This window comes from Belonocnema kinseyi, chromosome 8 (genome assembly GCF_010883055.1).
Source record: "Belonocnema kinseyi isolate 2016_QV_RU_SX_M_011 chromosome 8, B_treatae_v1, whole genome shotgun sequence".
NCBI lineage: Eukaryota > Metazoa > Arthropoda > Insecta > Hymenoptera > Cynipidae > Belonocnema > Belonocnema kinseyi.
Genome location: NC_046664.1, coordinates 100621589 through 100635846, shown reverse-complemented (window position 1 = coordinate 100635846; position 14258 = coordinate 100621589). Strand labels below are relative to the sequence as shown.

The following is a 14258-nucleotide window of genomic DNA, read 5'->3' as shown; positions in this document are numbered from 1 at the left end:
GGCGCATACTTTGAATAAAATATTTGTTATCATTCTCTTGAAATAAATGTGTTTTTTTCTTGAAAAAATACCGGTTTCATATGTATACACCTGGTAACAATAACATCTGGGACAAAAGTAATAACTTTTACATTATTGCAAATAACAATAGCTCATTTTCTTTCTTAAATTATCCTGTATAATTCTATCTTTACGCTTTTGTGGATTTAAAAAATTATTTCATAATTATACTGGCAGCTATATTCAGTGATTCCTTTTTAAAATTACATATGATTTCTGAATAATATTTGATGAAAGCCTACTTCTAGTCATCCCGAAAAATTTGCGGATTTAGAAAGCGGGATGGACTAACCGTTCCGAAAATTCAGGATGAGTAGAAAAACCTTTAAAAATATTTGCTTACTCATCGCGAATTTCAGGGCTACGAGACATTTCATTAATAAAAACATAAGAAATAGAATATTGCAAAGAATTTTTTGCAGAATAAAATAGCCCCAAAATATTTCTTTATCAAAGACGCTTAACTTTTCGCTATAAAACTCGTTACACGTATTAATTGAACTTTTTCTCTATCTTATACATTGAGTCAAGCAATGAGTCATTCTGAGCATCAATAAAAATATATATTTGTTGTGAAAATTATATAAACCATTTTGCACATAAATTAATTGAATTGAGTACACTTCATTTAGCACTTCATTTAGCACTACATTTACCTGCTGGTCTACTGAAAATAAAATTTAGAGTATATTTCATCAGGAGGGTAAGCTTTTATGTAGACGAGGATCCATCAGTAACAATTTCAGTGTGTAAAGTGTTGTGCATTATGTATCTAGTACTTACAGGATGCACTGTGCCGGCAACGCGAATTACACCAATTACTAATTTCAGTTTCATCCACCCTGTTAATTATCCTGCCTGCTATCTGCCATTGAAATGTCTGTATTATTAATTTACTTGTTAAATAGAATAGTCTCGTTTATATTCTCGGCGGAATTGCACGAAGCCCAAGTTACGTCCGTTAATTTATGTTTTCCGTCGTGAAAATTTTCCATCCCTGTGGAATTGCCCCAACTGTGCAAATTTAAATATGAATCACGAGCGTAAGCGTTAGATGAAACAATCACCTCACGAAAAGCGGAAAAGTTACTCTATAGCTTTTTTGTTGTTCCTATTTTTCCATGCCGAGAAACTTTTCAGAGCTTCACGAATATTGATTAGCAAAACAAAAAAAACCTTATTTAAAGATCGGTTTTCATACTTTTCGTCAGGTTTACTTTTGCTAATGTTTGCTTGCTACAATTAAAGTCTAAAGAATCTCACTTCAGAAATCATTTGGGTAAATTTAAATTATCGGGAATATATATAGGCATACTTTTGCCAAAAACTCTACATTGAAGATGTGAAAACATTTGAAAATAATTTTATGTGAAAGGGGTGAAAAACAAAATGGTCCTTATCCAATTGGCCATCTCCTAAATCTCAGAAAAGATCATCTTCTTAAAAAATCACACAAATATTGTAAGACTTTATTTTTGCCTTGTTAAATATGTGTAATGTATGAACTTTTTTATATATAAAAATACAAATGTTTGCACTGCTTTGAAGAATTCATGATTCTATGCAAGCAATGAAAAATTGACTGAAAATTATAAAAGCATGTGGTCATTATTTACAATATTTCAGGGTGGTGAAAACATTTTTTTCCTAATATGCATCGATAAAGAAAAAACTTGAAATTGTTGAAACAGTGTTTTTAAAAATTGGGCCTTTTTCAGTTGTCATTATCATGTCGTCGAATAATTTTGTTGATAAAATAGATAACTTACCTCTGTGCCTGTTTGTTTGCTTGTCGAACATAAGCATGGCGTCCTCTATCTGAAAAAAATGAAATAAATTTAGCGAAATTTCGTCACTTTTTCAAGTCATTTGTTGGAAACAAAATAAGAACCTATTTTAATTGCACGATAGGCTATTTAATTCAGCACATTAAAGGCCAAAGAGAAAATTTTAAAAGACTAGTTAAGCATCCAAATCTATTTTTTCTGAAATACAATAGAAATTTGAATCGCCTCAAACTTTTTATTTTTTATATTAATTCTTAAAAATCGTAATTGTTTTCATTTTTCAAATGCGTAAACACTTAAGAAAAAAAAATTTTATTGCCATTTTAGAATATCTGAAATATCTATCTCGCAAAACTGTAAGCATTACAATACATAAAGAAGAAGCGACGTTCCTCTTTTGATGAAAATATATTGTAGTGAAGTTAGGAAGAGCTTTTTAAAATTCTGGCTTAAAGTTATTACATTTGACTTACAATCCACTAGAATGTGAATAAGAAAGAATATGATCAAATCACGTAAAGAAGAGAACCGCTTTCATATTGTATGGAAGTACATATATGTATATCTGCGTCGTAAAGCACAGCTGGTTTGAGATTTAGAGAGCATGCTGCTGAGAAAGACGATGTCGTCCAGAGGGTGGAAAAGGGGTGATCGTGAAAGAGAGGCAGAACGAAGCAGCGAATAACAAGAGCAGAAAAAGGTGTAGGCGGACTTATAGGACAGCAGAAACAATACTTCTATCTCCCAATATCTCTTCCAATCTTAAGTGTCAATTTACGAATCAACGCGATCGTGGTGATAATAAGTCTTATAAAACCTAAATCTCTTTTCCACACAGCCCAGCTTGAGTTTTTATCATAGCGTCGTTTATCTAATACGCCATGATTCGAGAAAAGCCAACTGTCAATTTTCATTTTTGCTTTTATAAATCTTTTTACGTAGTTGAAAAAAATGTTGTTCTTGAGATTTTGAGCAAAAATTGTACAGAGCTTTTGAGTCTGAAGCAAAGGACTCTAGAGGCGAGAGTTGTTTGGATATCGTTAAATGTTCTCGAGACGAGTAAAGAGGAGAAAAAAAACAGTGCTGCCTTCCAGGACATTTCCAGAGAAAGAAAACTTAGTCTTACATAAGTTTCTTTGAGAATCAGAAGGTTTGTCTTCGATTCTAGAGGTAGACCGCGAAACAGCACGAACATTTTTAAGAGTGTGGAGTATGGAAATTGAACAAGAGATCGAACGACAAGATTAAAAAAATCAATATTTTTAAAATAGTAACTCGTGAAAATGTACTCTCTCAATTTGTTTTAGTAAGAAATGGGTTACTGAATTTCTTGTTCTGAAGTTGTGTTCTATAATTTGAATATGCCGATTTGGTTTTCACGTTTATCGATACCATGCTGGTCGATTCCATTTTATTTACGATGTTTCTAGGAATTCTATAAGTCAAAGACAATAGAAAATAAAACAAGAAAGGTCCACCTCTAACCTAGAAATCTTAACTCTTCGCACACCCTCGGCGACGTCGACTTCCAGTATCTCTGATAGAGAGCAACAGTCTAGAAAGCACTTTATACAGAACATAATCTTCTTTTTTCCTTTGGTTGAATACAGATATTTATATTCTTATTGATAATTTTAAATCCCACAATAAAGTCATCTCTAGTAAATAGACGAACTGTCAAAAAAAATAGACACGAGAAACAGTTTTCGATACAAAAAGGAATTTAAAACCATTTATTTATCATGAATTCTATGGATTGAGATGCATAAAAAGCTCTGAATATTAAATAAGTTTAAAAATATTCATAAATAAAAATATGGAAGGGAAGGAACTTTGAACAAAAATTTATCAAAAGAAAAATTAAAGAATACACATAAGAAAACAAGTAGTTCAGTATGTACAGATTCAATGAATCCCTTTTTAACTACTTTTTCAAGTAATTCTGATGAAGAATGTGTTTTATGAAAGAGAGCTGCATATTATAGAATCTGTACTCATTTTGCAACAGAATTGTACTCGTAACATTACATACTTCACCTTTCCATAAATTCAATTTATAAAGCATAGAAAAGTAGGTTAACAGGTCAAGAAACTCGTGGAAAATGACAAGTTTTTTCCAATTGAAAAAATACTATTCAAAACAGTTACTTGGAAAATAAACACGAATCCTCTAGCACATTTATGTGGTTCAACACGCTGTTCATTCGAGACAAAGCGAATTCGATTTCCCTAAATTAGTAGCGTTACAGTAAAAAAAGTCTCGTCATTATTTCAAGTCAAGTCAATTTATTTTCCCTTTTGTAAACATGTATTTTTTCTAAATAAATGTTTACGCTCCAATCTATATTTACATTTTGCAATCTTCGTTTCTCAACTTTACTTTCCATTATGTAAGAATTGTCTTCCCCACTTTGAATTTAAAAAATATCGAACGGTAAAATTTCATATATTCTTTGAAGATTAAAGAATTTCAACTAAAAAACTGAAGAAACCACCAAGGACTTAAGTTTCGGGCAATGTCCGTAACAAAATTTTTCTTTATTTTAATAATATATAATTTATTTTCTATACAACGTTAGTTTTTGATTTAGGGTTGCAATTTCAGTTCGCATAGCTACGTCATTCGTTTCCGGTTCCAGTGTGGTAATATTGCAGCTGGTGTTTATGAAATTCATGCGAAAGCTCTCGGTCACGTTTTCTTAAGATTGTCCCTATATGAATGAAATAAATTATGTCTAAGGAAAATCTGAGGGTGAAGAAATACTATAATTTCTTCTGAATGAATTTTTTCTACTTTTCTTTCCTCGTTTCTCTTCACCATTACAATTTCTCATTACAATTTTTCACAGCAGGCTAATTAGCGTATTAAATCATTACTACTGCTGCATAACAAACTGATTATTCCGATATCGGCTTCGCGTAATATTTCATATTATTATTAGCATTAGTAATTGGCAATGCATACAAAAATTTTTTAAAGATTTTTTCTAGGAGGCTACTTAATTAAATTTAATTGATTGGTAGGAATTGCGACTCAATAATGTGGCTCTTCTAGGTGCTTATTCTTCTGAGGCAAGTCAAAATAGTCGATTTCTTATTCGGCAACAATTCGAACATGAAGCACAAGATTGTTCTGCTAACTGTATAATTTTCTGTTGACACAAGACCCAGGTGCGAATTCAGGTCAGCACCCAGAGCAGGTGCGTTGACTCAAAGTCGGAACGACTTTGGCCCGCTGTAGATCTGCAGCCAAAGTTGGGCCACCTTTTATATTTATAAGATACTTTTTTCGGCCCAAGCTGAACAGCAAACGTTGGCAGACAACGTGGGACTGACTGTTGGCCCAATTTTGGCCCGAACATGGATCAACCATCAGGGCAACTATGGGAAATCTTTCGTTAACGAGTAAATCCGACTACTGGCCCAACTCTGGGCCAAAGTCGAACCAGAAATCGGCATGAAGGGGTTGAGAAAATTCTGAAGAATTTAGGCCGACTATTGGCCCAACAATGGCCCAAACATGGACCAACCATCGGGGCAACTATGGGACGTCTTTTTTTAACGAGTAACGTCGACTACCGACCCAACTCTGAGCCAAAGTCGGTCCGGAGGTCGGCATAATGGGATTTAAAGTTCTGAAGAAGTTAGTCCGACTCTTGGCCTAACAATGGCCCAAACATGGACCAACCATCGGGGCAACTATCAGACGTCTTTTGTTAACGAGTAACACCGACTACCGTCTCAACTTTGGGCCACAGTCGGCCCGGAAATCAGCATAAAGGGATTTAGAAAGTTCTTAAGAAGTTAAGCCGACTATTGGCTCAACAATGGTCTAAACATGGACCAACCATCGGGGCAACTATGAGACATCTTTTATTAACGAGTAACGTCGATTTCCGTCCCAACTCTGGGCCAAAGTCGGCCCAGAGATCGGCATAAAGGGATTTAAAAATTCTTTTGCATAATAAGAGAAAAAAATTTATAAATGAATTTCGAAATATTTCAAGTAATTTTAAAGAAGTTTAAAATATTTGAGAAGAATTCAAAAAAGCAAAAAAATTTTCAAGAAATTTTAGAGACTTTACGATACTTTTTATGAGTCCAAGAGATTTTTAGTGATTTTAAGGGATTTCGTGCCATTTCAATGGATTTAATATGGTTTAAAAAGTGACTAAAGGAATGAAAAATCTTAGAAAGCATCTCAAATGATTTAAAAAAAATCAAAAGTGTTGAAGGATTTTCATGTAATTTGAAAATATTTTAAAGTATTTAAACAGACTTTCAGGAATTTCAAGGGATTTAACCGGAGTTATTAAGTCTTGAAAATTTTTAAATTTATAAACGAATTTTAAAAGATTTCAAAATATTTAAAAGAGTTCAAGATATTTTTAATAAATTTAAGAGATTTTAATTAATTTTGAACAATTTTTGAGGAATTTCGGTAGAATTTATATGACTTTTAAGATTTTAAAGTAATTTTAAAATATAAATAATGTTCTTGAATTCTTTAAAGCCTGTTCAATATCTTTAAATCTTCGAAAATTTGTAGAAATCTTCTGAATTCTATTGAATTTTTATATATTGATTTTTTTAAATCTTTTATAACATCTTAAAATATTTTTTAATTCAGTTTAAATCTTGTTTAATCACATAAAATATTTAATAATAATTTTCTATATTTTTTATAGAATAGTTCTCACAAATTTGCACAGCTGTCGGTTATATTTCAAATTTTTTTGTAATACTTCCAGCTAAGTTAGCCGAGAGGCTTTAGGCGTCAGGAATTAGGCGTCAGGAATTAGGAATGCGAAACTTGTAGGGTTCGAACCCCAAGGCGAATAAAAATTTTCATAGCGTGCGATTATAAACAGTGTAGTAATTGTATTATATTTATTAAACTACCCATCATATTCTCTACTATAATATTAGTTCTATACAATTTAATGGATAGTTTTCCCGTGTAATTGCCACAGTTGGTCCGATTTTGGAAATGGATATTGTACTAATAGTCGGCTAACATGGTCGGGCCAAAGTTATAATTTCGCCGTTGGGCCGACTTCTAGTAGTCATGGTTGTGCCAACCATGGTAGCCAATAGTCGGCAAACAGAGTTGAGCCATAGTTATCATTTCGTTATGTTGGCTAATGCCTGGTTGGCAAAGTTCGCCCAACTCCGAGAAAGTTGGCCCGACTATGGCCCAATGGAAAATTCGCACCTGGGGAGCAGCGAAATCCGACAGCTGTTCATTTTTCCCATGGTTCAAGTAACCGAAAATTAAAATACCGAATACTATGATACCGAAATTTATTTTAAGTAAAACTAATTTACCGAATGATTAATTGACTGAAAAAGATTTAAATGAATGATTAGTTGACCGAAAATTATTTCAACGAATGCCGAATTATTCGAAGATAGCTTTAGCCGAGATTCATTTTTCCGAAAGTCCATTTTACTGAAAGTTCAAAATTCGAGAAAGCCTAGTTTTGCGAAGGTTCAGTTTACCGAAACATCAGTTTAGCGAACAGTTAGGTGTCCGAAAATTATCTAACCGAAGGTTCAAATATCTGAAAATGTTACAATTGTTTATTTATAATCAGATAGATGTTTAATAACAAATAAAACCCCGTATTTCACCGTTTACATGGAAGTATTTTTTGACAAATTCATAAGTATCTGAACTTTTAAAATTAGTAACGTAGTTAATAACCAATTTGTTGAATTATTAAGCGCTGCAGTATGCGATATAAAATTGACATTTTACTTTTTTTCTTGATGCTGATAGATGTTCTCGCGTTAATTTTCAAAATCCAGTGCAAAATTAAAAAAAAATAAAAATGACAAAATGGCTGCGATCATTCTCAAAATATTTCAACTCAATTTTTGTTGTAAGTTTATGATAATAAAATAAAATTTATTTTAATGAAGAATGAAAATGGTAATTTTTTTGCGATAACGAGAATTGGCAATAACAGTGGCAAAAGGCAAAAAAGTAAACTTGTCCTACTTGAAGAATTCGTTAAAAAAGTTTTGAAGCACTTTTCTCAACCGTTCATTTTTCCGAAATTTTCATTAATATATTAATAAAGTTGGCTATAATATTATTTTTCTCAAAGCAATCAAATTTGCTAATATTCTATAGAAAAAATTCAATTGGTAAATCTGCATACTGAAAAAATGTATTGTTTTAAGAAACATACCATTAGGTCCTTTAACGACCCCCGTCCAAGGAAGTAATGAAAAGTAATTAAAACATTATACAAATTTATTTTTATTCTCACTTTAGTAGTCGTTGTCAGTTCTAAAGGAAGCAGTGTATTCAAGGGCGCTGCTTTATCAAGAGCAAATTTTATTTGAAAAATGCTACTCAGTAATCTTATCCTAAATTTGAAAAAAAAAATAATTCCAGATATAATTTCGGCTCAACAAACAAGTGAATCAGATTCTGCAATAACCTGGTTTCCTTGGCCCATCTCAAAACTCAAGGATCCTTATACTTGGCATTAACGTAAAGATATTTCTAGTGAAACTAAATCACACGTATAGAGAGCTCTCTTTATAGATCCAAAAGGAAAAGAGTACTTTTCTTATATTTTAGCAAGATCAAAAGGCTCCTTTCTTCAGACCAGCGACTGTATAAATTTAGTCATAAATATTTACAATAAAGCGCTGGCCTTGCAATAAAAGATACAATAAATATACGCAAATAGGTTAATATCTCAATGAATTTCATTCGAACGTCAAAGTGGATCAATCAGGGCTTAAACCGATCTCAGGAGTATGTGAAAATATGAGAATAGAGTTAAGTCGTTCTGATCACTCACCCTGTCTTTTTCATGCTAGAAAAACGTGGATCTCTGGGTCGTCATCGATCGTCCACGTATATTGATAGTCATACTACAGTCATGTTTGCATAAAATATGGTATCCCCCATAAAATTTACTACTTGCCCTGTTCGCTCGCGGTGAAGAGATAGGGGTTATTTCCGTGTCGCGGAATAAACTCCTGAATCCATTCATCCATATCGAAATAAGTCTCCCACTCTCCTGAAGTACGTGAACCAGAATTCAAATTTCAAGGCATAAACATTTTTATTTTTGTCATCTTTATTTTTTCTAGCTTGCGTCATTCGATATCGAACCACTACACTTTTCATTACTTTATTTTACTTTCCTAATGACATTACGTTATGTTAAAAATAATATTTCCTCCGAATTTCATATCCATTTTTAAAATAATAATTTAGACTCAAATAATTTTAGACTACAAATAATTTTTTTGGTACCTCAAAAAAATAATGCCTGTAATATTAAATGAAGATTTGACTACTTTAAAAATGTTTTAAATCCTTTTAAATCTTTTAAAATTTCATAAAACGCCTTGAAATATTCTGATAGATCGTTAAATCTTATAAATATATCTGAACCCTCATGCAAGCCTTCAAAATAATTTCAAATATCTTGCAAACTTAAAGAATTTTTATGATCCATCATAATTTCGTAAATAATTTTATAAGCTGGTGAAATGCAATATATTGTTTAGTATACTTTGGATTCTCTAAAAATCTCTCCAGATTCCTTGAAATCTGTATAATTAGATTAAAAGTCATACATATTTTGTGAAAATCGCTGCAATCTTTTACCATTCTTTATGGTCGCTAGAAATGATTTGAAATTACTTCAAATTTTATTTTTCAATCCACTTAAATCTCATAATTTTCTTTGTAATCTTTTAAATTGATCTAAAACCCCCTGAAATATTTCGAAACAATTTGGAAACATTAACATTTTTTAAAGAAAATAAAAACAGAAGAGATCTTCTGGAATCTTTTGAAATATCGTGAAATTTTTGGAAAATTTAAAGTCCTAATATACAGTGTACACTAAAAATTCAAAGGATTGTTTTCTTCGTATTAGATAATTAACGGAAATGATTCATTTTTATTCTATGATATTATGTTTTTTTCTATTAGCAAACTAAATAATTTGAGATCTTATTAGCAAAAAAAATAAAATATTCCCCCACCATAACGATCATAAATTAAGGATGTACACTACTTACAATCATTCTCAAAAGTTGCCTATCTTTAAAATGATTTATAAAATCGACAAAAAAAGATCTATTACTAATATCTGTAAATCTTTTGGGTGTTGTTAATTAAAATTAAAACTATGATTGTTTACAACCATAATTACTGTATGATTTCTCAATTCATTTTTTAAAATAAAATCAACCCAAATAGAATTTTAGAGAATCCTTTAAAGAATAAAATCAGGCCTTGATTATTAGAATTAAATAAACATTGTAACTTTTCCATAAAGGGAAAGGAAAAACTAAACCTTCAAATAACTGCTGTTAAATAAACAATTTTAAACTGAATTATTTTTTTCTGAAGTGTGCTTAGAAGCCTCCATCAAGATTTACAGAAATTAATAATAGATAGCTTTTGTTGATTTTATAAATTATTTTAAAAATAGGCAACTTTTGAGATTAATTGTTCCTAGTGTACATCCTTAAATTAAACGCTGTAAAGAAAATAGAAAAGTAAGCAGCAATTTCAAGCCATTAAAAAATCCAATCAGTTTTTCAACAACAATAGAGGTGAGATTCGCGACATATTTCACAACACTATTCTTTTTTAGGTAGATAATCTTATTATTTATATGTAGAAAATGTATAGGTAACATTTATATAAAATGGTGGTACATTCAATTTAATATAATTTTATGAAAATTGCCTGGCGAAATTTTTAAGTAATGAATTTCTTCTTTTGATGAGATTGTTTCGCGCAATTGTATGTGGGAATAAAAATCGTGAAAGAAAGATGAAGAGAGAAAAAATTGAAGAATGGAGGCACGTATTTTATTAACCAAGTACGATCCGAGGCTCATTTGCAGAGCACGAACCTAGCGGCCAACTACCCCTCACCTCCACCCCACGCACGAAGCCAACCTCCATCTCAGAACTCTTTTACTCGAGGTAAAAGGTCGTTTCGTGAGCAACCGTGCCAGGTACGACGACCGAGCATAACATAACAACGGCGAACATGACTTAAATATCGAAACACTTTTGTAGGATAATTCTGGTGACAATTTTTCTTTTTTTAAGGGTTTCCAAAGATCAAAATCATTGAATAATATCACAAATTTCACCCAAAATCTATGAAGTCATTAAATTGGCCTTGTTTTTCAAAATAAAATTTCTTTCGCAGCTGAAGGCAAGAGGAATATTCAAGTTTCTATTAAGGACTATTGCTTTTACTTTCTGGTATCCACCAAATGAACTACACGTATAATTTTAATCCATGTAGCTGAATTGAAATTCGGATAATCAATTTGAAATCATAAAATCTTCTTCTGACGAAGTGATTAATGAATTAATTTATGATTATGTGACCTAGTGTTATAAAGCCTCAGATGAATGATATCAATCACTACTTTAAAATTTGGTAAAAAAATTAGGAATAAGACCCTGTTTAAAGCAGAACTCATTTCTGGTCAAAATGAGTCTGAATATTTCCAGCTTATTTCTAGAAAGTTCTTTACATTACGTCTTCCTTTACGAAAATGTTGGGGTCTTTCCCCCTTTTCTCTCATTTGATTTTATTTGATGAATCGACCTACCTTTATCCCTTTCCACTTCAATTTTCACACCAAAGGTTCCCGTATAATAAATGCGATACTTCTAGCACTTAACGGCTTTCATTTCACCCCTGGTCTAATCATCGAAACGATAGCATCACCTGACTTGCACGTTTTAGAGGAAGAATCATGATGAAAATTAATAAATAAGCTCTCCATTTCTACGTTTGCATTTGCCTTTTCTGCGCTTAAATTTTAAAACGTACATATCGAAAATCCTGACTAAAGTCCTGAATTGGGATTACTGCGACGGACGTTTCTCTACCTCTCTCACTGAATAATCTCGAAACACCGTAAAGCAGCTAACTAGCAGTTTGGAACGAGATCGAAAACTTGAATTGGTGGACAGTGATGGGGGTAGGTGGGGGAACAGAACCACCTGACAAACTCCCATTACCTTTACATCAAGAGTTAAGCCAGGCCAATTGGAAAACGATATCCGATAATGTAAATCTTCGCCTGCTCTTTCTCTCTCACCTTTTTCCTACCCCTACACCCTTCAACATTGTAATACACACACGAATTTAAATCAAGTTCCAATTTAAGGACATCGAATGTCTATTTCGTTCCGAAGTTCCTTGAAGAATTGGGGAAGCTTCGGTTTTCCAATTCTATACGTGGATGAATTTGTTGTAAATTGCATGCTCTCACCAGCCAGTATAATGGATTGGCAGAGAGAAAGATTCTAACTTTTAGCCCAATCGGATAATATTTGTTTGCTAAAGTCCTTTGAATATATGGTGTCTATAAGAGAATCCTAATTCTGTACGATAACAATTTTTTTCAAAAATGTTGCGCTACATGTATATGATTGCATGAGGTTACACGAGAAAAAATGCGCACCAAGTTTGCGCTTAATCGGATAATATTTAAGGGTGTCCCCAACAATTAAAAATTGTCTATAGAATTTACATGGGGAAAACTGTGTCAAACCTTAAACATTTTATAACTTTGTTTAAGTACGTACCGTAAAATTTCTGATCATTCAAATTAGAATACCCGATACGGACACGAAATCTCAACTCGTAAAATTCACTTGTTTCGTTAAAGTTGAAACTATAGCTTTATTTAATTCGATAGAGAATAAAAATATATTAAAAGTATATACACATACATTATATATATTTTTTAAAATCTCTCTGCTGAATTTCTTACACATTTTTATTCTCTCCAGATTCACCCTTCGATGGTAGTCCTTCGGACCTGTTTCATTCTGTAGCGGACAAAGGGAGAAGGAGTAATTGGGAATAAACACTACACTGTGTTTCCTCGTATCGAATATAGATATAATTTTTTTCTGGATCTGAAGACTAAGTTGGATAAAGAAATTGGTGTAAAGATAACTAAGGCATCATGAGACAGGTGTCAGTAGTCGATTATTATTTTCACATACACGCCTTCATAAGCCATGTACTTTTATAAATCCTTACAATATCGTCTTACGAGTACATTAGCGAAAGTCCGAGTAGACAGGGAGTCGGATCTAGTTAGAGTAAAGCCAACCCAAGTCGGCTGACAGCGACTGCTTCGGCGAGATAGTTCACTGGTGTTGCCGTGAAAGGGTCAACTAAGAGGGGTGACAGTTAGGAGGTTGCAGTCTCCAACCTTCAGGGGCTTCTTAATACTGTTATTCCAAGTTTCACCCAGGAGGACACCCTAGACTTACACCATTCAATCAGAGGGTAATATTTCTGTTTCAGGTTTGATGATACTTATCAGTCGCTCCCCAACGAATCAAAAATATGGACTATAACAATCTTTAAGAGTTGGGAAAAACATTTTTTTTCACAGGTCTTCTCACAAGTTAACTATAAATAAGCAGTTTTATACAATAAAGGTTTCTAAAAATTAAATTCTGTGTAAGCCAGGAGAAAAAATATTTTTGTAACCTGAATTTCAAGAATCTTTGGAATAAATTTCACCATAATTAAAATATATACGAAAAGTTGGAAAAATCTTAGTTTTGGAGAGCAAATATGATAAAGGGGATGGAAAATAATTAAACCCTAAAACTGTTTCGTGTTTATTAACAATCACAATTTAATTACGCAACTTTGCTCTCTTCGCATTGGCGGTGAGTAAAACATGCCCCAATTTAGCGGAGCTGAAAAGTGGAAATACTATGGTCAATAATCAGCACGCTCTATTTTTGGTTTATCAGATATAGCTCTCGTTTGAAAGCCCATAAATAATTCCTATCTCTTTGTGAATTCGAAAATATCGAAAATGAGAGACAAGGAAGCTAAAATATGGGACATAATGCAGAAGGGAGAATATAGTTTTCTTTTTGGTTTCTTCGAATTTCTACTAAAAGGCAATATTACGTGAAGCCAAGATATAGCTGATCGATCAGTGTCGCCTCTGAGTCGATTCCAATTTCCTTTTTCCTTCGATGCTTTATTCAGCATACGCCAACCTCGTTTTCCGGCCTCGCAAAAGGATAATCCTGTCCTATCAGAGGAGTAGGACACGCGCACCCGTTCCAGAAATGGGGTGGGTTGGCTATTTGAAAACTATATGTGACGGTACCATATGTTGGTCCGAACACCGCATGAAAAGACTAATGTGATAGACATAATATATGTACGCTTTCTATATCGCTTTCCTAAGTCACTAAAATGTCATACTCGTACCAATAAATACACAACTACAAACTGCCCCTATTAACGGCCCTTATACGAGGGTGGATTGATAAGTTTCCGGCCTGACCAAGAGATGGCGCCACTAGGCCTACCTTGAGGTGGCGTTCTATAGTACCATCCTTAGATAGCTT

At 32.7% G+C, this 14258-nt stretch overlaps 1 protein-coding gene across 5 annotated transcripts in view; it reads right to left on the bottom strand.

Moving 5' to 3' along the window:
• LOC117177859 (RNA-binding protein Musashi homolog Rbp6) overlaps window positions 1-14258 on the bottom strand; it is a 673300-nt gene that overhangs the window by 146899 nt on the left and 512143 nt on the right. For all 5 annotated transcript variants that reach the window (XM_033368883.1, XM_033368884.1, XM_033368881.1 and 2 more), the window contains one exon: window positions 1830-1878. In XM_033368883.1, coding sequence (XP_033224774.1) covers window positions 1830-1878 — 49 coding nt within the window. The remainder of the gene's footprint in view (window positions 1-1829; window positions 1879-14258) is intronic.